Source organism: Eptesicus fuscus, chromosome 12 (assembly GCF_027574615.1).
Source record: "Eptesicus fuscus isolate TK198812 chromosome 12, DD_ASM_mEF_20220401, whole genome shotgun sequence".
In the NCBI taxonomy this organism is placed as follows: domain Eukaryota; kingdom Metazoa; phylum Chordata; class Mammalia; order Chiroptera; family Vespertilionidae; genus Eptesicus; species Eptesicus fuscus.
The window spans coordinates 93419581-93445727 of NC_072484.1; the positions used below are offsets into that span (position 1 = coordinate 93419581).

The 26147-nt window shown below is 54.1% G+C and overlaps 1 protein-coding gene across 10 annotated transcripts in view; it reads left to right on the plus strand.

Moving 5' to 3' along the window:
* Positions 1 to 26147, plus strand: part of TMEM241 (transmembrane protein 241) — a 53081-nt gene that overhangs the window by 9951 nt on the left and 16983 nt on the right. For 2 of the 10 annotated variants that reach the window (XM_054724107.1, XM_054724108.1), the window contains exons 3-14: positions 35 to 112; positions 3588 to 3669; positions 5753 to 5830; positions 10689 to 10714; positions 13764 to 13815; positions 15336 to 15384; positions 15584 to 15727; positions 16073 to 16118; positions 20327 to 20362; positions 22179 to 22213; positions 23496 to 23565; positions 25382 to 25475. In XM_054724107.1, coding sequence (XP_054580082.1) covers positions 35 to 112; positions 3588 to 3669; positions 5753 to 5830; positions 10689 to 10714; positions 13764 to 13815; positions 15336 to 15384; positions 15584 to 15727; positions 16073 to 16118; positions 20327 to 20362; positions 22179 to 22213; positions 23496 to 23565; positions 25382 to 25475 — 790 coding nt within the window. The remainder of the gene's footprint in view (positions 1 to 34; positions 113 to 3587; positions 3670 to 5752; positions 5831 to 10688; positions 10715 to 13763; positions 13816 to 15335; positions 15385 to 15583; positions 15728 to 16072; positions 16119 to 20326; positions 20363 to 22178; positions 22214 to 23495; positions 23566 to 25381; positions 25476 to 26147) is intronic. The other 8 variants (XM_054724111.1, XM_054724113.1, XM_054724110.1 and 5 more) reach the window with 6 other exon arrangements.

The window sequence follows — 26147 nt, forward strand, 5'->3', positions numbered from 1 at the left end:
TTTTAAAATTCAAATGGACCCTTATTCCTTTCAGGTGGCAGACGTTAGTTGGTGGACTTTTGCTTCATGTGTCATGGAGACTGGGCTGGGTGGAGATCAACAGCAGTTCCAGGTAGAACCTCGTGTATGCTTCGTGACTCATACTTGCTTCCTCTTCCTGTAACCTCTTTCGGCTTTATATTGGGAAACACGGATGTTTATTTGAGTTGTTTGGTCTCTTAGTTCTCTTCTACCTTTCAGATGCCATGATTTTATAATCAAATAGAACTCAAGTAGTGTTTTTCTGGTAAGTAATGCCACTAATATGGTATTAAAATTAATTGAGATGTATAGTGTATGATACCATACTAATTTAACTTTGTTTTAGATCAGAAGACCACTATGAATGAGTTTTTAAATAAACTTTTAAACATTTTTAGTAAATTTTGAAATTTTCATATAGAAGAATTAGAAATAATATAAAGAACGTCCACTCTCTTTACTCAGATTCCCTAACAGGTGGGAGATAAGCCCCCACCCCTTATTTTCCATTGAGTGTCTGTGGAGCCTTAACAAATATCTTCGATAAAACTCCCAAATGTACTCAGTCCTGTCCCTAAAGAGATGAGCAGTGAGACAGTCACTTAGGGTCCGGACTATACTTTCTTTTAATGATGGGTTATTTCTCTTTTTATTTTATTTCAGAGAGGAAAGGAGAGGGAGAGAGAGATAGAAACATCAATGATGAGAGAGATCATGGATCGGCTGCCTCCTGCACGCCCCCTACTGGGGACTGAGCCAGCAACCCGAGCATGTGCCCTGCCCGGGACTCGAACTGTGAGACTCCCAGGCCAGAGAAATGGGAAATGGGGAGAAGTGCTGATTCCAAAGGAGAAGAACCAGTTCTGAAAGTGCCCTGAAAAATTAAACTTTACCAAAAACAATGGCAGCGGTCCCTCTGTCTAGCCAGGGATACTGCCTCGTGTGGGAAGCCTCGGGCTCCCAGCTCGGAGGTTCCGGAGGTGGGGACCAGGCGGCCTTCCTGTAAACCAGGAGCCAGCCACAGAGACAGAGACGAGGTACGTTAGGCTTTGTGGGCCGCACGTCTGTCACAGCTGCTCCTCTGCAGGGAAGCAGCCGCAGACGGACTTGAGCGGACCCGCGTGGTTGTGTGCTGACAATATGCTGTTTGCAGAGCGAGGCAGCAGGCGGGATCTGGCCCACAGGCTGTAGCTTGCTGACTCCAACTTTAAGTTGTGCTCTGTGACAGGGAGGATCATCACAGCGTTCTTGGGATCAAGTAATATCGGGGTTGAACTCTGTCGGGTATGTGGCCTTCTGTGAGTCAGAGGAAGAGGAAAGAGGGAGGAGAAAGGTCTAAGAAAAGGAGGAGGGAGGAGAAGAGAGAATAAGACTCTTTGGGGACCATATTCACCAGTAATGGACCCCCAAAAATGGAATCTAGGGACCTTCTATAAGTATTGAGCCAATATAGCTACAAGTCCTGTAACCTGTGAAACAAATGGTGACTTGACAGCTGTCAGGTGTGACTTGAGGCAATGCCGACAGTCACCACGGGAGCCTTGGTGTCTTGGCCACTTGTTATTCTCATGCAGGGGTCCTCAAACTGTGGACCGCAGGCCACATGCGGCTCGCCAAGGACATTTATCCGGCCCGCCGGGTGTTTTTGCCGCCGCTGCCTGTCCTGCTTAGCAGCCGACTCGTCCCGGGCCCGCATTGCGCATGTGTGGAATGTGCGATGCACTCTCCGACTCCCCTCCTTCTCTCCGAGGGACAGTGAACTGGCCCCCTGTTTAAAAAGTTTGAGGACCCCTGTGTGTGGAAAGGGTTTCTCCATCTACTGGGTGTCAGTATAACAAGAGAGTTTCCGAGAATTCAGCCCAAGGGGCCCTTTCGGCATTCACAACAGATGGACGGAGTGCTCCAGGGAGCAGATGCTCCCTCAGTCACGTGTGCTCTGTTTGAGAGACAAGTGCTTTAATGTAATCAGCCTTCATCTCAGTAACAACAGTTTGATCCTTCAGGCCAGCATTTCACATGCTGCTTGTAAATGCTTTCTTCTCCAGGTGCTCAGGGACAGGAGTGTGCACACACAAAAGCAGACCCACAACTCCAGCAAGGTGCAGCACTTGTGCTTATAAATCCTGTGAGGTATAAAGCATAAATCCTGTGAGAACAATTGGGTAGCACTGCGATTTTCAAACCAGACCTGGTGGCAACTAGTCCTTCAACAGGGACTGCACTCTGCAATTGCACAGTCTAATCTTTACCCCAAGGAGTCGCTGTGAGCTCCCTTCCTTTACACACGCACACATACATACCTATACTTACACCAGACACACACACAACATACAGACATAGACACACACACACACACAAACACCTACTCACTGGCTCGGCCACTCCCTGGAGGCCCATGGACCACAGAGAGCCAGGACCACCCCAGGATTTAATTCCCTCTTGCCTCCTTCGTTGGCATGGAGACAGTGTAAGAACACGCCAGCACAGGAGGTCCAGGTGGTGCCACCGTGTGAATGAAAGTTGGAGAAAGAAAGATGCGTTAATAAACAGTATGTGCTCCTTTGTTCCCGAGGTGCAGGCCACGGGCTTTCTTAGAATCCTGCATGTCAGAGCTGTAAAGGAGGGTGTAGTCATCAGTGCAGGCTGCCATAACAAAAACACCACTGAGCCACACCAGCCAGGGGAGACGACACATTTTAATGCCATGCTCCCCTGGGAAGTTGGACAAAGGCAGGTCTGACCAGGGAGGAGTGCTGCTCATGCTGAAGAAGTCAACAGGGATCACTTTTGAGTGGGCACCGTCCCGGAGAGCAGGCCGTTCGTTAGTTGGGATTATCACGTTATGTCCTGCTGATGGCTTCCTTTACTTGGACCTGTCATTGGAATAACACAGACCTTGACTTTGAGGACTGAAGGCATTTGTCACTCATGGGGCAGCAAGTTGCAGCCTTGGTGAGATGCATCCATATAAACTGGATTTTGCTTTTTCTGGGGAGAGCGAGATTCTAAACGTTCTTGAAAAAGCAGGTCTTGGTGTGGTCACGACTGAAGCAGGTCCTTGGGACTCTGGAGCCGGCACTCGGGGCTCACGGTCGGAGAAGCTGGCACGTGGCCCCCAGCTCAGGCTCTAGCTCTGCTGCGTTTCCCAGTTCTGTCCTTGGGCACTGTGGGTCCTTTGGTTGTGGTTCCTCGGAGCTGTTTGGTGTATTGCCTTTAAATAGCCTTTAACATTTAATAATGTGGCTTAAGTTCAAAACTTCTGGCTGCTTAAAATCCACAGAATAATGTTCACTGGCCCCTTAAAAATTAGGTTGGTTCTCCCTCCGAGCCTGCAGGAGGCATTTTCCACGTCCAGCTCACCTGTGCCCTGCGGTGGGACCCCTGCCGCTAGGTAGGTGGCCGAGTGGCCTCCATCACTCAGAGATACACGTGTCACACTGCTCGACTCCCCCAGGGATGTGTAATAGCTGCTGTCACTGCACCTGGGGCACCTGAGGTCATTCCTTCCAACGAAGGCTTTTGGACATAAAGTGACGGAAGTATTAAGCCTCTTTTCTTCTTTCTAGATATGATGTCTTGGCGTGGCTTCCTGCTTCGGTGCTGTTTGTGGGCACAATATACGCTGGTTCCAGAGCATTGTCCAGACTGGTGAGTGATGGAGGTTTTGGGGGACAGCCCTTCTCTCCTGCCCCCCTGCCTGTTAGCTATTGCATCCAATTAATGGGACAAAGCAGTAGCTTTGACAATGGTACAGCTGAGTGGAGAGCCAGCCCTGGACCTGAGGCAGCAGGGGGCCGTTACCCACCCGCTCCCTGGATTGAAGACACACAGGTAGCAGGGAAGGGCCAGCTCCTTTTAGACGACGAGACGCACAGATGGAGGTGCAGGAAGGAAGGGTGGTGGCTTTGTGGAGCTGTCGGTAGGGCCGCCGTCCTCGGGCCAGGAGAGGGTTGAGCCTGCCCTTTGCTTCTGGGGAACCGTAACCCTGCCCCCTGGTAATGTGGCCCGGGGCATGCTGGGTTCAGGCGTGGAAGTACGTGCCGGGTACAGGGTTGATTGATGCCCAGTAGCATGGGATGCCAGTGAAAAGAGTCTCTATCCTCCTACCCTGTCCCCCCGGATTGAGCTCCTCAAAGGTGGGAACTGTAAAGAACAAACTTCTTCTAGTTTCGTTATATGGAACTCCAAAAATTTAGTTGTTTTGCCATCAAAAGATAACCCATTCATACCACCACTGGCTAGAGACTGAGAACGTGGCTTAAAACAATCTTAACGATAGTAATGTCCTTTCCATTTAAAAAAAATAAGTTTTTATTGATTTCAGAAAGGAAGGGAGAGGGAGAGAGAGATAGAAACATCGATGATACAAGAGAATCATTGATAGGCTGCCTCCTGCACGCCCCCTACTGGGGATCGAGCCTTGACCTCCTGGTTCAAAGGTCAATGCTCAACCACTGAGCCATGATGGCTAGACTAACCACTTCCCGTTTTTTGCCCTGCGACTAACTGTTCTTATCTATTGGGAAATGATTGCATTCCTGCTTTTTTGGATAAATGCAAAATTTGCAAAACAATTCAGGCCTTTTATGTAAAGTTTGTTGATATGTGAAAGCAGTAATAAAACAAATGAGATCTCTCTAACTGGATAACAATATTATTGCTAGGACAGCTCCCAAGTTGCAAAATAGTGGTTGAGAATTAAAAGCAGTAATTTATAAGTTAAATCAACATTTTTCTTTCACGATTTATAAGCCTGAGTAGATGGGATGCTGCGTGCCGTGGGGGAGAGATGTCCTGGGTGGGCTAAGGAGTGACCTGCAGTGCCAGGCGGTGCTCAGCCAGACCCCGAGCTGCGCTGGCCGTGTGGCTCTGCTGGATGCTGTGCCCTCGGCTGGTCTGCTGCCTTACTCGCAGCCCGTGGCCTGGGGGGCTTCCTCTCCTCTGCAGAGTAGAGCACTGGGTAAGAAAGGTGTGTTGTCCAAAGGTTTTTAACATTTTGTAGGATCTGGGTAGTTACTGATGCCAGAATTTTGAAGTTTGAATAACAAGGGTGTCGTACTAATAATAACAATATGTTTTTGTTGTACAGTGCTTTTTCATATGTTTCTAGAGTGATTTTCCCCCTGTATGTTTGTATGTGTTTCTCATAGTCACCTGATAGGTGATGGGTGAGACAGAGGGTAACCGCCTGGCAGAAGAAGGAACTCAAGTGTTTCAATCTTGGTTATCTGCCTCTGGTTCTAGACAGTGGTCTGGACAGTGGCAACTCCTCTGGCCTTTCGCCTTTCCAGACTTGCTCTTTAGGACCCATGCATACCCACTGAGAGCAGGCCAGTCCATCTTGCAGGGGTCCACTTATTCACGGGATGTGTCCTCTGTACCTGGCACAGTGCTTGACACAAAGCTGATGCTTAGTAACTGTGTGCTGATGGAGTAGCCGTGGGAAGGGAGCCTCTACAGCCACCTCCCCTAGCATAGGACTCCGACCCAGAGCACCAGTCCATGCAGGAGGGGTGTTGCTGGAGATGATTATGCTAGTACATGTGACCACATGGGGGCGGCCATCTTGTGTGAGGGCGTGACAGTCAATTTGCATATTACCTCTTTATTATATAGGATATGTGAATGCCAAACGTTCCCACGGGTCTTTATTTTTAAGCAGAAATCAAGAATTATGTAATTATGAGATCACAGAAAATATTTTCATGCTTCTTATTCTGTTTCCTTTCAGGCCGTTCCTGTGTTTCTCACTTTGCACAATGCAGCTGAAGTCATCGTCTGTGGGCACCGGATATGTTTTCGGAAAGAGGTAAATGATAATGCATAATGCCAGTCTCATGTCCCTCGCTTTAAATTTCAAAGACATGCAGTTTTTTTAATGGCTGAAATTAGTGTCTACCTTCTCCGGATATCTGTTGCCAGTCAGGACTGCTGGACATTACTTTTGAGGACCACGGTTTTGACATCCGTCAGTCCACCAAGCATAGGTGGGAGTGCGTGTTGACCCTGTGGGACTCCAGGCCAAGCCTGAGCCAGGGCCTCGGGATGCCAGGAGGGATTCCCAGTGGGCCTGGTGGGTCCCCTTCCAGCGCCTCCCAGCGCCTCTGAGCGCCTCCGAGTACCACATGGACGCCCCTGTCCAAGCTTTCTATAGAGCTCTGGGGCATTGCCCACTTTCCACCCCAGGGACAGACGTTCCTTTCCCTTCCCAGTGCCAGCTCAGCCTCACACCAGCTAGGACGTGCTTCTTCACCTCTGTGCCTGCGTCTGTGAAGGGGCAGTGACTTCACCCAGCTCACAGTGCTGTCGGGAGGGCGCAGTACGGCGCACATCAGTGCTTCCCATGGTGTCTGGCACGTAGTCGGTGCTCTGTATGTTAGCTGTGTTGAGTGACATTATTAGTGGTGGTTTTAACTCGGTCCCTCTTTCAGGAGTTACTTTTTTCCTAACATCTTCCCTTTTAAAATGATTCCATATCAAAATTTTGGAACTTTTAAGAGAGGCTTGTGAGCCATTCAGGCAGCACACTTCTTACAGGTGGGGAGGAGGGAGGAGTCCCTCCCGTGGCCGAGGCCACTGCGCACCCATGCGCCCTATCATGCCTGCCTGCAGCTCCTGGGTTACCTGCCCTCCTCTCCGTGCTGGTTACCCTCCCACTCTGCTGGCTGTTTGCTCGGCCCACAACACGCTCAGTGCTCTCAGTCAGGGGTGGAGCATGTCCCGGAGACCCACTCACAAAAACTGTGCTTACTTACTTGTTTTTAAGTTTATCTTTATTGTTGAAAGTATTACAGATGTCCCTTCCCCCCATTGACTCTCTCTATCACACACCCGTCCCCCATTCCCCATCCTGGGCCTTCACTGCACATTGTCTGTGTCCACAGTTAAGCATATCTATATATATAAAAGGCTAAGCGACTGTCCGACCGTCTGACCAGTAGCTATGACGTGCACTGACCAACAGGGGCCAGCTGCTCAACGCAGGAGCTGCCGAGCTGCGGTGACCTGGCAGTGGCAGTTCTCGGGGGAAGCACCCCGGAACCAGAGAAGAAGGAGCCCAATTCTGGGTGCATCACCTGAGAACCGCCCTCTTGCAATATGGGACCCCTCGGGAGATGTCGGAGAGCCGGAGATCCCCACAGGCCAGGCCGAGGGACCTCACCTGCTGGAGGGACCCTGCTCACTCTGTAGACGCCCTTTGAGCCATGGTGCTGCCCCAGCTGTGACCACCAGTGAAGGGAGAACCCTGCCCAGTCCTACCCTGCTGGCCACCTTCTAATTAATTTCCTTTCAATGTACACAAATCCATGCACCGGGGCACTAGTCCTATATAGTAAAAGCCCAGTGACTAAATGGCGGAACAACTAGAACAACCACTTGACCAGTCACTATGATGCACACTGACCACCAGGGGGCAGATGCTCAATGCAGGAGCTGCCCTCTGGTGGTCAGTGTGCTGCTTGGCTGACCGGGATGATGAGCGGCTGCTCCTGCTGTGGGCCGATCCCCGCAGGCCACACCCCCCACCAGGGCACTAGTGTACATATAAGCTCTTTGGTTAATCTCTTCCCACCCACCCTCCCCTGCTGGCCCTCTGAGATTTTGCACTCTGTTCCATGCTTCTGTGTCTCTGGATCTGTTTTGTGTCATCAGTTTATTTTGTTCATTAGATTCCACGTAGGAGTGAGGTCATGGATACTTGTCTTTCTCTGACCGGCTTATTTCGCTTAGCATGATACTCTCCAGGTCCCTCCATGCTGTCTCAGAGGGTAAGAGAGCCTTCTTTGTTACAGCTGCATAGTATTCCATGGTCTAGATACACCACAGCTTTTTTATCAACTGTGTTTGTAAAACCAAAACCGGACAGGAAAGCCAGCACGCTGCTGTGCCCATGCACACCCCTCCCCACCTCCACTCTTCTCGGCCTGGCCCTTGCCCGCACCGAGTCCATGCTGTCCACATCCTCCCGTCTCTCTCACCTCCCACATTTCCTGCTTCCGCCCCCACCATTACCTGAAATTGCTCTGGGGAAGTCCCTGATGGCTTCATGTTTGCGACTCTGTTGGTCTTTTGCACCTTCCACCACCCCACACCCTGCTCTCAGCTCAGCTCACATGACCTCATTCCCCTCCCTGCTGGCCTCTTCCTGAGTCTCTGGCTCTTTCTTCATAGCCGCCCGTCCTTCTTCCTTTGTCTGCCCTCCAGGGCCTCCTAGGGAGCCTCGGAGACCAGACACGTTATGGACAATCTCCTCCCCCTGTGGCACCAGCTGCCTTCAGTTCCTGGTGACCCCAAGTCCGCTGCCTCTTGAGCTTAGCGCTGCCTCTTCAGCTCAGCCCCGGGGCCTGCTGGGTGTTTCCTGGGCAGCCGAGCTGCGAGGGGGTCCAAATGGAACTGGCATGTTTCCTCAGAGTCGCTTCTCACTGGGCTCTCCCAGCCTGATCATTGTCTCCGCAGCCAGAACCAGCACTTGAGGGCTGAGGCCTGAAAGGGCTATGGGGCTGGGGTAGGCAGGGGAGAGACAGGCCTGGCCGGTGGGCTGTGGCCGAGCAGGGTCATAGGGTCATAAAGGGTCAGGCTGTGGCGCTAGGTTGTGTGTCCCAAGCCCTTCGACCTTGGGCAGCTGACCTAATTCTCGGGGCCTCAGTGTCCTCACGTGTAGCCCATAACCCAAGACCCTAATGAACGCGGACGCAGTGAGGACTGGTAGAGCGCGAGGATACAGCGGCCAGAGCGAGGAGCCTTGGAGGCAGTCAGCTAACCCAGCCACGCGAGGTTCGTGTGTGACGTTGGCAGTGACTTTGAGGCGTGTGCTGACCCAATCTGAGCCCTGGGTCAGCACCAGGACTTACCCTGATGACACCCCCACCCGTGTTTGTTCCTGGAGCCATGGGGGAGGAGCTCTGTCTCAGGTCGGAGCTCCTTTAGTCTGAGGGGTTTAAAATAAAAAAGGTTGCCCGGCCGGCGTGGCTCAGGGTTGAGCATCAACCCATGAACCAGGAGGTCGAGGTTGGGGCACATGCCTGGGCACGTGCCCGGGTTGTGGGCTCGATGCCTAGTAGGGGGCGTGTAGGAGGTCGGCGATCAAGGATTCTCTCTTGTCATTGATGTTTCTATCTCTCCCTCTCCCTTCCTCTCTGAAATCAATAAAAACATATTTTTAGAAAATAATAACATAAAAAAGCACTCTCTCCTCTGTGGAACCGGTGTGCTCGCTCAGGCACTGGACTGGTGTGCTACCTGCAATGAAGTTCCCGAACGGTGGGGTGAGCATGTCCCTCACAGGAGAGCTGGGGGCCTCCCTTTGTGTCTGTCCCTCTGTCCCTGCACCTCCATCCGTCCTGAGGTGTTGGCTATATTTAGCTCAGAATCTCTTAGGGACACGTTTTCCCCGTCCTGGGGACACTTATCCAGTTGTCAGGAGCAGGTCACCTGGGCGTGGGTCATCCTTTCTGTACTGAAGGGCTAGGTGTCGCCACCAGGGGGCAGTGGAGGCAAGGTTAGCCTGTCCCCTGTGCTGCTGAGGCAGGGCCCACAGAGATGAGTGAGGGAAGTCTGTGCATTGAAACCTGCGGGCTGGGCTGTTCAGTGATGTGGGAGACTTAGAGTCTCCTCATAGCAAACCAGGCGTCCTCTTGTCAGTGCTCTCTTTTAACCAGTGTGGTTGTACCTCACACTTAATCCGGATTCAGAAAATTATAGTTAGGCCTGGCCGGTGTGGCTCAGGGGTTAAGCATCGACCTATGAAACAGGAGGTCAGGGCTCGATTCCCAGTCAGGGCACAGGCCCGGGTTGCAGGCTCAACCCCCAGTGGGGGACGTGCAGGAGGCAGCCGATCCATGGTTCTCTCTCATCATCGATGTTTCTATCTCTCTTCCCCCTCCCTTCCTCTCTGAAATCAATAAAAATAAAATTAAAAACAAGTATAGTTTGTCCTCAGCCAGCAGCATAACCCTTCTGAAATGTTCAGGATTCGCCTGTTCTCCTAGTCGACCGTTTCCCCTGCAAGTACAGCGCCATCTGTGCTCCTCCCTGCAGACTTTCTCCCCAAGCGCAGAGACCAGTGCCCTTCAACCCACCACAGACAGGAGGCGATCAGGGAGCGTCCGCATTAGGATGTCTTCATTTCCCTGAGCTTTGAGCGCCAAGTTGAGATTCCTGCTCTTATTTTTCCTTCTCGGTAAGGGTGGAGTCCAATGTCCCTTCTTTTTTTCTGTTTCTTAATTTACACATCATGCCAGAGAATTTATAGCACCGCCGAGAGTCCGAGCTGGATTAATGGGAGGAAAATTAAAGAGACGGCTGGACTGGGAGTCGGACACACGCTTCAGTCCTTTATCACAGTCACATGGGTCTCTCCCTCCCTCCCGTGATGCGTGGGACGGGAGGCTTGGCCCGCGTCTTGCCGCTCTCTCACATGGAGCGTATTTGGACAGGGCTGGGGGTGGAGGGAGGATGGGGTGGCGGGGATGGGGAACGCTGCACCCACAGGCGCTTTGCCGAGGTGACAGCCTGAGCGCTGAGTCATCCTTCTCCGGTCCCAGCAGCGAGGCCTCAGCACCACCCCGTGCAGCTGCCGCTCGGCCCCCAGCACACTTGACCTTCACGTTTTCTTTTAAGGAAAAGGGTCTTTAAAGACTAATTATAAATCTCTTATTTTCATGCAGAAAACACCTCCTGCCAAGATCTGTAGGTAAGTTTAAAACACACACACACACACACACACACACACACAAACACACAAACACAAACCCACAAACCTCTAAAATACAAGATTTAACCTGATTTTTAACTTCGATGGTAAAACTGTTTGTGGAAGATTCATACTTGAGAGTTGACAGAGGAATTTGTTATAAATACTCATGTGTCCCTGTTTTGTGTCTTACTCTAAAATTTTCTTCCTCTTTTTCTGGAATATTTTATTCGTAAGGCAAAAACAACCCCTGCTCGATTTCAGTCGTTGATGCCCAAAACTTCACAGAGTTGTGCAATACCAATGGAGAGTGAAAATGGAAAACATGGAATGACTTAAAAATTTAAAAATAGTGCTCAGTTCATTGGGTTTGAAAGCATTCCCAGTGGAGAAAGCACTGGCCTGCGAGTCAGGGATCTGCACCGTGAGCCTGGGCGAAGGCCAGGTGACAGCAGGCAGGTGCCAGCGCCATCCCCTCCTCCGTGCCTCAGTTTCCCCAGCAGGACACTCAGGCAGGCCCCTGCCCAGGGGCGCTGATTCTGACCTGGATGACTAGTGCACTTCCTGTCCCTCTGCAGGAGTTCCGTGCCGGGGCTGGAAACCCAGTGAGAGGCTTGTTGTTCCCAGCATTTCTGGGCTTCCATTCAGTCTCTATTTTTTACTTTATTTCAGGCTGCTACTTGGAAAAAAAAACAAAAAACATCAGGACTCATCCTCTTGTTTAAGAGATTAGCAGGTGCTGCCCTAGTGGGTGTGGCTCAGTGGATAAAGCGTCGGCCTGTGGACTGAAGGGTCCTGGGTTCGATTCCAGTCAAGGGCACATGCCTGGATTGCGGTCTCGGTCCCCAGTGGGCGACGTGCAGGAGGCAGTCAATCAGTGATTCTCTCTCATCATTGATGTTTCTATCTCTCTCTTCCTCTCCCTCCTCTCTGAAGTCAATAAAACACATTTTTTTTTTAAAAGGTTAGCAGGTGCTCAACAGGCTTGAAAGCCCACCCACACTGAGGCAGTTAGGCACTGCCAGGGCCACGGTTGGTGGGAAACCAGGGCTGTCTCCCTCCCCTCAGCCCGGGGGTCGTCAGCTTGAGGGGACCCTCCTGCTCATGGCCTGGGATGAGGAGGGGCCCTGTGTTCTGGAGAGCCTTCCTCCGAAGGTAGACCCCAAACTCATTAGGAGCCACCTCTCCTCCCAGCTTAACCCTTCCCATCCCGGGCAGCCCAGCAAAGCCTCCCGACAGCTTCCCTCCACCCAGCCCTTTGCCTCTGAGCCGGGGCAGTCTGTGCCTTGGAGTCCTCCGTGTGTGCGTGTGTGCGCGCACACGTGTGTGTATGTGTGTGAGCTGGAGGGGCTGGAGAGGAGAGCCTTTCTGAGCCTCAGGATGACCCATGTTGTCCTGACCTTCCCAAGGTTGTGTTGCCCCCACTCTCTGAAATCCCTCCATACCAGTCCCCAGGCCTTGGGCCCAGGGTCCGGGATCGATGCTGCAACCGAGGTATGTGCCCTTGACTGGAATCGAACCCGGGACCCGTCCATCCTATGACCGACGCTCTAACCACTGAGCAAACTGGCTAGGGCAATAGTTTTCACCCTGTGCCTCCACCCAGGGCCTCCCACTCCAGCAGATCGCAGGCACCATAGCATCTCAGCTGTAAATGTCTGAGTAAGGATAAAAGACTTCCTAATAAAACCTTTTATTTGGGAAAAAGGTTTAAACCTACTGAAAAGTTGCAAGACCATTACAGGAACTCGCTCACATATACCTTTTGCTTAGATTCGAGAAATCTAAGCAAAAATATATATATACATACATATCACATAAATAAGAATATGCATATACAATTATTCTTTAACTAGAGGCCCGGTGCACGAAATTCGTGCACTCGGGTGGGTCCCTCAGCCCAGCCCGCGCCCTCTTGCAGTCTGGGAGCCCTCGGGGGATGTCTGACTGATGGCTTAGGATCGCTTCCCATGGGGAGCAGGCCTAAGCTGGAAGTCAGACATCCTTAGCGCTGCCGTGGAGGAGGGAGAGGCTCCTGCCATTGCCACTGCACTCGCCAGCCATGAGCCAGGCTCAGGGCTTCTGGCTGAGTGGCGCCCCCGCTGTGGGAGTGCACTGACCATCAGGGAGAACCTGCGTCGAGCGCCTGCCCCCTGGTAGTCAGTGCGTGTCATAGCAACCAGTGGTTCTGTTGTTCGGTCTATTTGCATATTAACCTTTTATTATATAGGATTTTTTCTGAGCCATTTGAGAATAAGTTGCAGAGACCTCACCCTTACCCCTGAACATGTTAACGTGTGTCTCCTAAAAGTAACACTCCTGTGTAAACTGCAATTATTAAACTTAGGAAATACGTATCTTGTACAATCCTGTTACCTAATATGGAATCCTTGTCCACACTTGGCCGTCTATCCCAGTGTGGTCGGTCTTCCATGGTCATCTCCCCCCGAGGTGTTGTGTCTGCGTGCTCTCCAGTCTGGACGGTTCCTCTGCCTCCCGTGGTCTTCCACTGCCTTCGCTGTGTGTGTGTGTGCGTGTGTGCGTGTGTGCATGTGCGTGTGTGCATGCGTGTGTGTGCATGTGTGTGTGTCTGTTAAATTTTTTAAATTTTTGGGGTGACATTGGTCAACATGAACATAGAGGTTTCAGGGTGGGTTTCTGTTTACAAGATCTCTGTATTGCACCTTGTGCCCAGCACCCGAAGTCAGATCTCCTGTCCCCCCATATTATGAGCCGTCACATTTTTGAAGAGGGGAAGCCCAGTTTTGTGGATTGTCCCTAAGGTTGAGTTTGTCTCAAATGTTTGCTTATGATTCAGCTTTGATTTTGCAAATGTCCCGCCAACGCCCGTCTTTGGGGAGACGCTGGTGGTCGGTGGGGCACACAGTGAAACTGCGGAGTCATGGGCTCTCTGAGAGCAGACAGGGGCTGGGCTTGGTCTCGCGGGACCATGGCCTCCGCTGAGCTCCGTCCATCTAGCTCAGCCCCACGGTCTCGAGGATTCACAGATGCTGAACCCTGAAGCTGCTTGTCTTCCTTCTCTCCACAGCGCCCTCCTGCTCCTGGCCGCTGCGGGGAGCCTCCCCTTCAATGACGCCCAGGTAAGCTCAGTCAGCGTGTTTTCCCCCCAAGGCCTTTTCCTATGAAGCTGCTCATGGAGCAGAATTTCCCAGTCCTTCCTTTTGGGGTCGGCACAAGCCTGGCCTGTGCGTCGACATTGAGTGCTTTCAGGCCGGGTGCCTGCTGGCCAGGCCAACGCGTTCCCTTGGGGCCCCACCTTCTACCCGCGGCTGCGCAGTGTGGCCACAGAGCTCTGGCCTCTGGGTGCTGCGGTGGGTGCTGTGATGGGTGCAGTCTGCCTCCGTAGGTTCTCGGAGAGCCTGCAGCCAGCGCCCGAGTTGCCCGAGCCTCGCACATTGGGGCGCAGCTGACCTCTCTCCCCAAGGCCTCTTCTGCAGAGTGACTTTGACTTGCCCCCCTGCTTTCTTTCTGAGGCTGAGAGCCACCCGCACTCCAGTAGTCCCCTCGCTGCCTGCCTGCCGGGACTTTGCTCCCCCAGCACTTACCGAGGCTCCAGGAAGATTCAGGCCCCGAGCCAGGCTCTGGGGCACAAAGAGGTGTCCTCTATAGACAGAGGCGGAGTCTTGTCAGAGCAAAGGAGAGGAAGGCAGACGATTGAGAGAGAATTACTAGTACAGCAGGGCAGCGTGGGATGTGTGAGCACCTGAGAGACCTGGGGACACGGGAACGGAAGCTAACGGTTCCAGGGCCTGCTGTGCCCTGGGCTCGGGCCAGTGCTTCCTGTGCCCTATTTAAGACCTCACAAGTCCACAGGGGTCACTGGTGTCTCCATGTCATAGCCAGAGACTGAGGCGGCTCATGAGGCCACCAGCTGACGATTGAATGGGCTTTTAGAGTTTAACCCAGATCTTTCCGATGCTGGAGCCAGGCCCTGCTTTCTGGACCTAATCATGAAGAGGGACGATGATTAGCCAGGAGCAAGCAGGGGTGGGCCCCGCCCTGGGGTGCCCTAAGCATGCTGTGACTTAATTCCATTGAGCACCTACTACGCACGTGTGTGCTTCTAGGCTGGTCACTGGCTCCTGGAATTTACGTTCAAGTGCAGGTGGCGACAGAGACAGGAATCAGTAAACCTGTGGGATGAGAACCTCTGTGGAGACAGGAAGGGGAGGGGAGGAGGGCTGAGCCTGGGGGAGCATTGGGACTGGGGAGGGGGAGTTCCCTTTCTCTATAGAGGGGCCGTGGATGCACTCTATAGGGGGCAGGGGCTTGTCGCGATGCCGGGTGCCCTGAGTTTGGAGTTTACCCTGAAGTCTCTGGAGCACTGCCGAGGGATTTGAAGCCATTGGTGACATCATCAGGTGGCCTTCTAGAGGCCCAGGGCGAGGGGGGAGGGAGAGGGAGGGAGCTGGGGGCAGGGAGCATGTTGGGAGGAGTGGCAGGCACCTGGGTGAGACCCTGACTCCAGGCCCCACAGTCCCGTCTGGGCCCCTGGCTGGCGCCTGTGCCTGGCACTGCGTTAACATTTAGGGTTTCTGATTGCCAGGCTGGCCTGTTTGTGGGAACCTACAGCCATTTTTCTCTAAATCCTGTGTTACAGTTTGATCCGGATGGGTACTTCTGGGCTGTGATTCACTTACTCTGTGTAGGTAAGTCTTGAAAGAATGCTCCCTATGATGATTAAGGCTTAGTATTTAGATCTTATTGTGAATCTGCTGTTTAGTGACTTTGGACAACAGGAAATTAAATATGGCGTTGAGGTTAAAATAAATGGACATTCTCTGGTTTGACTGTCCTGTTTGGGAGGTTTCCTCAAACTGTATTTCCAATACAGTCTCCTCTCTTCAGGGACAAACAAGAACAAACTCACCACCGCACGGTTCTGCTTGCTCAGGTCCTCCGTGGGAGGCTGGTCGGTCTCTAAACACGGTGGGAAGAGACCCAGAAGTCTGTGCCAAAGACACTCCATCAATATACAAAAAAAGGAACTGGGTGAAAAAAGGGCCGTCTGACTATTCAAGTCATACGTTCAGTGCTTCTTGTCTGTGGTCCTGGGGCACCGTGCCTACTGCGCATCTCCTGCGCATCACTCGATAGCTTCCTGTTAACCACACCCCGGGACCACCAGCCTCCCCCAGCACCTCTGTGCTGAAGGCATCACCACCCGGATTATCCACTTCCACCCCAACCCTCCCAGTGTGGTGGCGGCCCCATATGGGCATGGGGACCTGCAGGGCGAGGGCCGCCTTCTCCCTGTGGATTTGGTGCTTCCCTGGAGGTGCAGGCAGCCCCTTACCCAGAGTGCCCTGTGCCAGTAACACGTTGCTTCCTTTTCAGGGGCCTATAAGGTCCTCCAGAAGTCCCCGAAACCCAGTGCGCTGAGGTAAGTGCTGGAGTGGCGCGTTGTGGTTTGGTTAAGGAGCAGGGGAGACCCAGGCGCCAGGGCTGCTCCGCTCCGCAGACTCTGCCAGTCGGGTGCAGTGGGCAGCAGGCTCGGCCCAGAGCCTTCTTTTGTCTTTGAGTCGCTCCAGGCAGGTGCCCAGGGCCTGGCACGGGCCAGCGTCAGTGCCGGGCGGAGAGGGAAAGTCTGTCCTCCTCCTTCAGGGGTTACTCCCTCGGCTCAGGGCTCCTTTTCCTAATCCCCAGCCCTCCCCAGCACGACTCTGGTCAGACCCCGAGTCCCCGTCAGAGGCTCTGTGCTGGGGAGAGTGAGGCCCTCGCTGTGGGCAGGCAGTGGGTCAGCCTCGGCGAATGTGAAAGAAGGGAACCCAGGCTGGGGCTGGGCTGGGCTGTGAGGTGGGAACCCCAACCAGCCATCTGGCTGTGGGTCCCAGGCCCTCCTAAGGCCGAGAGGGGAGAGGTGCAGAGGGAGTGGCTCCTGGGAGCAGGTTACACCTGAGAACGTGTGACTCTGGGCCTATAGCACGTGTTGTGCTGTTAATAAAGTATTTTTTGCCGCAAAAAGCCAGTGAAGTTGCCAGATAAAATATAGGGTACCCAGTTAAATTTGAATTTCAGACAAGCAGTGAGTCATCTTTTTTGGTGTAAGTACTTACCATACAATAATTAGAACGTAGTTATAATGAAACATTGTTCTTTATTTGAAACTGGTTTCTTTGGGGTCCTATGTTTTTATTGGTCAAATACAGTAACCCTAGAGCTGGTGCCCTGGTCTGAGCTAGTTGACACTCATTTAAAGTGGCCGATGAACCTATCATCTATCTATATCTATATCTATATCTATATCTATATCTATATCTATATCTATATCTATATCTATATCTATATCTATATCTATATCTATATCTATATCTATCTATCTATCTATTTATCTATCTATCTATCTATCTATCTATCTATATCTATCATCATCTATCTATATCATCTATCATCTATCTATCATCTATATCTATCTATCTATCTAGCTAGCTAGCTATCTTACCTAATAAAAGAGAAAAATGAAAATTAACCATCACTCCGCTACGCCCACAGCCAATCAGAGTGAGTATGTAAATTAACCCATGGAGGTTAATTTGCATATGCAGGTGCCGAGCGGCCGGGAGGGGCGTGATGCCTGCTATGAGGGGAAGGGGAGTGGTAGAGGGAGCTACTGGAGCGGTGCTCTGGACAGAAGCGAGGACTTGCCGGCTCCAGGGCAGGCCGGGAGCGGAGACTTGCTGGCTCCTGGGCGGTCGGGGAGCGGGGACTTTACGGCTCCTGGGTGGGCCGGGAGTGGGGACGTGCTGACTCCTGGGCGGTCAGGGAGCGGGGACTTGCCGGCTCCTGGGTGGGCCAGGAGCAGGGACGTGCTGACTCCCGGGTGGCCGGGGAGCGGGGACGTGCCAGCTCCTGGGCGGCTGGGAGTGAAGCCAGGGGAAGGAAGGCCTATTCTTGCACGAATATTGTGCAACATGCCTCTAGTCTATAATAAAAGAGTCATACGCTAATTAGACTGGACAGCCGAACAACCTTCCGGATGTCATTCCGGACATAGCGGAGGTGGTTAGGGGCAATGAGGCAAGCAGGTAGAGTCGTTAGGGGTGATCAGGTAGGCAGGCAGGCGAGTGGTTAGGAGTCAGCGGTCTCAGATTGCGAGAGGGATGTCCGACTGTTGGTTTAGGCCTGATCCCATGGGGATCCCTGCGGGATCAGCAGTAGGACATCTCCCAAGGGGTCCTGGTTTGTGAGAGGGTGCAGGCTGGGCTAAGGGATACCCCACCCCCTGTGCATGAATTTTGTGCACTGGGCCTCTACTCCTATATAATAAAGAGGTAATATGCAAATTAACCCTCACACCATCACAAGATGGCTGCTTATGACCAGGCTGGCAGGGGGCTTAGTGAGGGACAACCAAATGACTGAACAAGCAGGCTGTGTGGGGTGACCAGGCTGGCAGGGGGGTTAGTGAGGGATGGCCAAATGACTGAACAGCAGGCTGCATGCATGGGGTGACCAGGCTGGTCAGGGGGCCGTGAGGGGAGACCAGGCCGGTAGAGGGGGCAGTTGGGGGTGACCAGGCCAGCAGGGGGGGGACAGTTGGGGGTGACCATGCTGGAGGGGGGGCAGTTAGGGTGACCAGGCCAGTAGAGGGGGGAAACTGGAGGGTGACCAAGCCGGCGGGGGGGTGGGCAGTTAAGGCCGACCAGGCTGGCAGGAGGGGTGCAGTTGGGGGCAACCTGGCCTGCAGTGGGGGTCTGTTAGGGGTGACCAGGCCAGCATGGGGGGGCAGTTAGAGGCGATCAGGCTGGCACGCAGAGGCAGTGAGGGGTGATCAGGCCGGCGGGGGCGGGTTGTTAGGGGTGACCAGGCAGGCAGGCAGGTGAGTGATTAGGAGCCAGCGGTCCAGGATTGTGAGAGGGATGTCTGACTGCCTGCAGTTGGACATCCCCCGAGGGGTCCCGGATTGGAGAGGGTGCAGGCTGAGGGGACCCCCCCGTGCACAAATTTCATGCACCGGACCTCTAGTGAGAAATAATCAGCCGAAACAGGTTTGGCTCAGTGGATAGAACATCGGCCTGCGGACTCAGGGGTCCCAGGTTCGATTCCGGTCAAGGGCATGTACCTTGGTTGCAGGCACATCCCCAGTGGGGGTTGTGCAAGAGGCGGCTGATCGATGTTTCTATCTCTATCCCTCTCTCTTCCTCTCTGTAAAAAATCAATAAAGTATCCTACCTAATAATAGACAAATATGCAAATTGACCATACCTCCGACACACCCACAAGCCACGTCCACCATCCAATCAGAGAGAGTATGCAAATTAATCCAAACCAAGATGGCTCAGCCACAGAGAGCAAGGTTTCCTAGTAACAGAGGAAGCCAAGCTTTCCGCCTGCCCTTGCCAGGGATAAGCCTCCACTCAAGCTAAAATTTCAATTATAGAAGGTAAACAAATTCAAACAGATGGCGGCAGAATGGAGCTTGAGAGAGCAGGCCAAGGTTGCTCCCAGCAACAGGGGAAGCAAAGCTTTTCACACACCCTGGCCGGGCCCACCCGCTTAAGCTACAAAGTTTCAATTATAACCCCAACACAAATGGCTGCTGCCGTGGAGGGAGCCCCAGGCTTGGCTCCGCTCCAGGCTACAAAGTTTCAATTGTAGAAGGAAAATAAATTCCAGATACCAGGGCCTCCTCTTGGGTTGCCAGGGGGCGTGGCCGGCCTGCAAACCACCACAGGCTCCTCGCTCAGGCCGCCCCACGCCCCAAGGGAACCCCACCCTGATCAGGGACACCCTTCAGGGCAAACCAGCTGGCCCTCACCCCTGTACCAGGCCTCTATCCTATCTAATAAAAAAGTAATATGCAGATTGATCATCACTGCAACACACAATATAGCTGCCCCCATGTGGTCAAAGATCTTGCCCCCATGTGGACACAAGATGGCCACCACAAGATGGCTAGCAGGAGAGGGCAGTTGGGAGGCACCCGGCCTGCAAGGGAGGGCAGTTGAGAGGTACCAGGCCTGCAAGGGAGGGCAGTTGGAGGTGATCAACCCTGCAGGAGAGGGCAGTTAGGAGTGACCAGGCTGGCAGAGGAGGGAAGTTGGGGGCAAACAGGCTGGCAGGAGTGGTTAGGGGGTGATCAGGCTGGCAGTTAGGGGCAATCAGGAAGGCAGGCAGGCAAGCAGTTGGGAGCCAGCAGTCCTGGTTGTGAGAGGGATGTCCGACTGCCCGTTTAGGCCCGATCCCACTGGATTGGAGAGGGTACAGGCTGGGCTGAGGGACAACCTCCCTCCGTGCACGAATTTCGTGCACCGGGCCTCTAGTATATATATAAAAATTTACTCTGCCTTTGCTTGTGCTGTTCTCTCAGATTAGGAAACTCTCTCCTTTCATTCCCTATCATTAAAAACAAAAACAAAAAAGAGAGAAATAATCAGCCACAAGTGAGTGTGTGTGACCAGACTAGGAAACGTGTTTTTTAAATGAACCAGGATTTAGTTTTGAGTATGAAGTACTTTTCAGACCATTTATTGATAATTTGTAAATGTAGTAACTTATGCATGGATATAATTTATTAACACAGGATAGCGACTACTTTCTATACGTAAAACACTTCTATTATTTTATGTTTGTCTTTTTCTTATTCCTTAGTGACATCGACCAGCAGTACTTAAACTATATATTCAGGTAAATATAATTTACATTTTCAAAGAGTAACTCATATATTTCTAGAACTATTTTCTATATATTTCTAGAGCTTATTTCCCAATAATATTGTGACTTGGGAGTTCTGAGCCAACATGCCCCCAGGGAGGCGAGCTAAGTGTCTGTGAGGGACCAATCAGGACACCAGCCAGCAGCCCTGCCTAGATCAGGTGGGAGGGGCCCTAGACCAGGTGGGAGGGGCCCTAGACCAGGTGGGAGGGGCCCTAGACCAGGGGGGAGGGGCCCTAGACCAGCGGGGAGGGGCCCTAGACCAGGGGGGAGGGCCTCTGTCCTGCCCACAGTTCAGAGGCTGAGTCTCCTGGGGTGTGGAGTCTGTAAGGCTAAGGGGGCAGTTTTCCTAGAGCCCACAGCCTCCCTCTAGCCTGGGCCCTGGACTTCCCTCCCCGAGTGGTCCTGACTTTGATTCCAGGGCCTCCCTGGCCTGTCTTCCCAACTCATTCCCAGACGCAGCGGTGCCCGTGGGGAGGCTGTCAGTGGAAGGCGAGGCGGTGGGTGGACTTGCAGGCTGAGGGGTCCACATGCAGCATGTGAGGTCCTCGGGGTGCAGGGCGCAGCCTAAGGTGGAAGGGGCAACGGAGCCGGAGCCAGGGGCCGGGGCCGGGTCTCCCCACGGTGCCCCCTCCGGCAGGGAGCTCCTGGGACCCCGCGTTTCTAACTTTTAATCTGGCCACAGGTTGTTTTGAGGCTATAATCTCTGTTCATACCCGCTCCTTGTTTTGCAGATGAAATTGTGTGTGTGTGCGTGCGTGTGTGTGTTTGTGCGTGTATGTGTGCACGTGTGTCTCTGTACGTGTGCATGTATGCATGTGCATGCATGTGTGTGTTGTGTGTGTGTGCATGTGTGTGTCCATGTGTCTGTGTGAAAGGGGTGTGCATAGCTGTTCTCTCTGGGGTGTGACTTGTGAAACTGAATGTATTGGAGCTCAGCCTGTGGAGATGATGGTTTTCCCACATTTCTCCATTTCATTCCCATGAGTGTAGGAGCGTCTTCTCTTTTGCTTGCTGTGTCCCCAGATTAGAGCAGTACCTGGCACTTCCTAGGCACTCAGTAACGATTGCTGAGTGAATGGATTTAAAAGATCTGCTGTGTATCTGGCCTGATTGGTCTTGGGGGAAAAGTCTTACTCCTGACCTCTGACTGGACCAGCTGCCTGGTGGCTGGAATGGAGAAGGACAGAGTACAGAGGTGGGCTCGGGCCCGGGAGGCACTGTCCACGGGCCCGGGAGGCGGGAGAAGCTTCCGGAGAGGAAGGTAGGAGAGTGCCAGGAAGAATATGGCCTCCACAGCAGAACACGCCTCCTCCTCTTCCTCATCCTTTCTGGCATCGATTGCAAACCAGTCCACAGAGTTTTCAGGCACGTGGTGGATGGGGTGGGTCATTTTGTGGGCTGGCTTCGTGAGCATTTAACTTACCTGCTATGCAGTTAATTCTGTGGCAAAAATAGACTTAGCTCACGTTCAACAGCCACGGTGTAGAACGCAGCCTGCTGTAATTCGGAGGCCACTTGATGTGGCTGACACGACTCTGTGGAGGAGGTGGGTGTGATGACAGCCAGGGCACGGCTGACCCTCGGGGTGGGGCGTGGACGCTCGTGTCCGGGCAGGCTCCACCCGGGCCACCGGGAGAGTTTCTGGAGGCTCCATTCACCGAGGAGCTGGGCGCGGGCGGAGGGAGCCCATCGGCGAGGTCACGTGCCAGGTTCACGTTTCCGAGGAGAAAGGTTGGGAACGCGTGTTCTCGGTGCGGGGCTCCTTCACTCGCCGTTTCCGTTTCAGCGTGGCGCTCCTGGCCTCCGCAGCTCATCCCACAGGTAAACCTCATCTTGTCTGTGTTTGCCTCGCGGTGTCTGTTCAGTGCAGGGCTGCCCCGGTCATGTCTCTGAGGACATGCTGGAGGGTACGTGGCTGCCTTCCAGCGTGTCACACCCAGGGTTAGACATGGCCCCGGAACCTTCCGGAGTCATCGCCCACGCACTCATTCTCATCCCCTCCTTCAGTTAAACACACACATGTGATAAATGGAACAAAACAGTCATCTTGATAAAAACACACACAGCCCCCGAGAGATGGAATTCAGAACGTTCCTTCCAATGCGAGGCGGTGATCACGGAGATTGTTAGGGTCTGAGGGGGGGCCTTGGCCTTGGCCTTGTGTCCTCAAGTTCCTGATTAATGAGTGCCGTGCGGCCCATACAGCGCCCGTGCTGCCAGTGCTTGCACACCCGCCCCCCCCCCCCCCCCCCCCCCCCGCCCCCCCGGCTCCAGGGCTGCAGAACCAGAGGCGGCAGAGCAGGGCTTGAGGCCCGGCCCCTCCCGCGCCTCCGAGATTCCCGGTTTGGAAGGATGAGCGATCTGTGGAAACGCTCAATGCCTTTCCTTGGGACGTTTTTGGAAGACTTGCTGCTTTTTTAATCTCCTGACTTCTTGTTTGTGACCAAGTTCAAATTCCAGAGAGGGAAGCAGCCAGTATGTGTGATTATTTCCTCTCGCACCAAGTGGGACTCAAAGAATGAACTGACTTCACGCGAAATACATGTGCCCTTTGGACTGGCACCTAAAACGAGCGTGCACGGCCGGCCTGGCCCTGGGCCGGGGCCGGCATGAAACACAACAAGGGAAGAGGATGTCAGGCGTGTCTCTCAGTCTGGCTTTAGGTCTGAGGCAGAGGAGAACAGAACAGTCTTTGGAAAAGAGGGTTGTTTTTGTCCCCCCTCTGCTGCGGGCAGGGTGCTGCTGGGGAAGGGGAGGATCCAGGCTTGTGAGGGAGGGGTTCCTGCTGTGGCTCCCAGCTGGAGGGGTGCCATCTGGGGCAAATCTCTCACCTTCTCTGAGCTCCAGGCCAAGGGGAGAGACATCGTCACAGCCCTGAGAGAGGTGATGTGCAGGGCTTGAGCAGGGTCCTGCCCAGGGCCGACTCCCTCAGTGCATCCTCCTATCAGACTATTATTGTTACTGGGAGAAAGGGCCAGTACCAGGAACCTAGGGACACTGGTGTGAACTCAGTGCCGGCAGCTCCTCGCTCGGGGGTTGGGCGGAGGCCCTGGCTGGGACCGCGGGCGTGCGGGCCACCTTCTCACCCTCGCTGTGCCCGCAGGTGACCTCCTCCGCGCCCAGGACTTCCCCTTCTTGTATTTCTACAGATTCCACGGCAGCTGCTGCGCCAGGTAATCTGACCTCATGACCCTCGCATGGTTCTTTCCTGTTTCTGTGCTCCCAGCTGTGTCTGCTCCGGCGAAGCCCAAGGTCACTGGCGGTCACCCATTGCGTGGCCGGGGGGTGGGGTGGGGGAGGTTGGGTGCTCGGAGCTGGCTTCGGCCTTTGAGGACCCCTGTCCTGCGGAAGTGTTTATGCCCCAGCAGTGGTTTCCAAACTTGCCCAAGAGCTGGGATTTCCCGACTTTTTTTTCCTCTCCACAAGCAGTTCTTTCAACTTTAATCTGAGCTAGAGTTCAAGGGAAGATTGGGGTCCACAGTCCTACCCTCTCTACTTCCACCTTGGTCTCCCTCTTGCTCCTGAAGGGCAGCCTCAAAAAAAACTCCACTGAACCCCAAGATTATGAGACAGATTGTGGAAACCACTGAGGAGGAGCTGGCTGGACGAGGTGATCTCGAACAGGGGCCTTGGGAAGTACTCAGGGATGTGGACCAACCACGTGGATAGAACTAGGCACGTGCGCCGTCCCGTCTCCCTGTTCCCCTCCCCCGCACCCCCACCCAGCCCGACTTCACTGCTCTGGGGGGGCAGGTCTCTGTGGGCAGGCTCAGCGCGTGCCCTCGGCTGTGGCGGGAAAGCTGACGTGGGGTGAGGTCCAGCCCGCTGCTCCCTGACCGTGTGTCTCAGCCACGTTACCTGCTTCTCCCCGCCCTCACTCGTTTCCTCGTCTGGAGGAGGGAAATGCTAGCAGGGCAGGGCTGTGTGCACTGAAGAGGGAGTCTGCAGCCCTGCATGTGCCTGGCCCCGTAATGACGGCCACCGTTGTTACCTGCCAAGGCCGCCTGTGGGTCCAGTGCCCACAGACCGTGAGCAAGTGCTCCATGAAGTCCCGGCTGGGGACATGCAGAGCAGCCAAGGCCAGGCCCCGCCCCCCCCCCCAGAGCTCCCGGTCAGGTCAGAGCCACCCATCAGCGCCTGCACAACGGTCAGAGGGCAGCATGGGACTCGAGGCCCTGGGGGTGCAAATGGCACAGCTCACAGCCTGCCTGTGGTTTGGGGCACAACTGCAGGTGTGTCTCTTGCTTTTCGAGCCACACTCGCCCTCCCTGCGTGTCTGCTGAGTCGGCCTCCATGCTGGTGTCCCTGCCACACTCCCTTCCCCAGTGCCTGCCCCACGTCAGGAGGAGCCCTCATTCCGCTTGGAGTTCCCTTTGCTTTGCATGTGGCCACACGGTGACCGTGAAGATGGTTCTGGTGCAGCCACTGCTCCCGACCACGGCTGTCAGTGCCGGGCCCCCAGATGCTCCCACCTCCGGCCCCCAGGGTGGGGCGCGTGCAGGTCACCCGGGCGTAGGCTCGTTCCTAGAGCGCAGCTGCTGTGTGGGTGCCTCGCTTGGGGCGTGTCATGGGAGCCAGCCCTCCCCAGACCTCGAACCCAGACCCTCTGCCCTCAGGTGGTGCTGTCCCTTGGGAATCTGCCCTGGCTGTGTGTTCTGCTGGGAGAAATGGAAGCTGCTTGGCAAGCACCAAGCTCCAGCATAACGAGGGGCGGAAGGTGCTGTCCCCCCTTTTCTTTCTCTCGTGATTTAACAGAGACCTCCCAGATTTCTGTACCCCACTCCCCAGCTCCAGTAAAATGCTTTCTTCACAGCTCTTAGGAAAGGAGCGCTCACTGGGTTTCTGATTGTCTTTGTTAAACCTAGAGATCCCTGGGAAGCCGAGGAAGTGGGTGTGTAAGTTAGAACTGGCTGGTGAAGTGTCCCAGGGAACAGTTCCCTGTTGGCTCCGAGAAGACAGGCCTCACTCACAGGTGGTCTCTCCTTCCAGTGGGCTTGTGGGCTTCCTCCTCACGCTCAGCGCCCTGAAGCTGAAGAGCCTGGTGGCCCCTGGGCAGTGTGCGGCCTGGCTGTTCGTGGCTCAGGTAAGAGGGGCGGGAGAGGGCTTGGGCTGGACCCAGTGCTCGCAGAGCAGGCACCATCAGCTTTATCTCCACGGAGTCCATTCTAGGCGCCGGCCCTCCGCCTGATCCCGCTCAGGTCCATGTCTGCGCCTCCTCCTCGTGCTCCCGGCCAGGGCGCCGGGGAGCCCCCTCGCTCTCCTGAGCCCTGATGTCCCCACCTGAACACGAGAGGTTTATAAATAAACAACATCTCGGAAGCTGCTCCAGTCCTACGAGACTGGCCTCTGGATGCACGGGGAGTTCTGACCCCTTCCTGGGCCATGTGGTGTCAGAACCCAACTGGCCAGGAGGTCTCACCTTCAGAAGTGGCAGAGCAAGGGAGTGGGCCCATGACCCACTGGATGAAGCGGAAAAGGGGCGCCTTACGGTCGGACCGCCCACCTGTACCTGACTGGCTGGGCTCCTCGGGAGCTGGGGGAGAGGAGACAGAGGGGAGGAGCAGGAAGCAGCTGTGGAACCAGGATCCTCGGGAGATCCTGGCGGAGCATTTCGTTCCGTCGTGTCGCCCGCAGGAGCTGCCTGCCAGGAGTGGCCGTTGTTAATGAGCTTGATCGAGGGAAATGATCACCGAAACAAGTGCCCTTAGTCATCTGTATGTTGATTGGTTAGTCCCCCCCGCCCCCCCCCCCATGT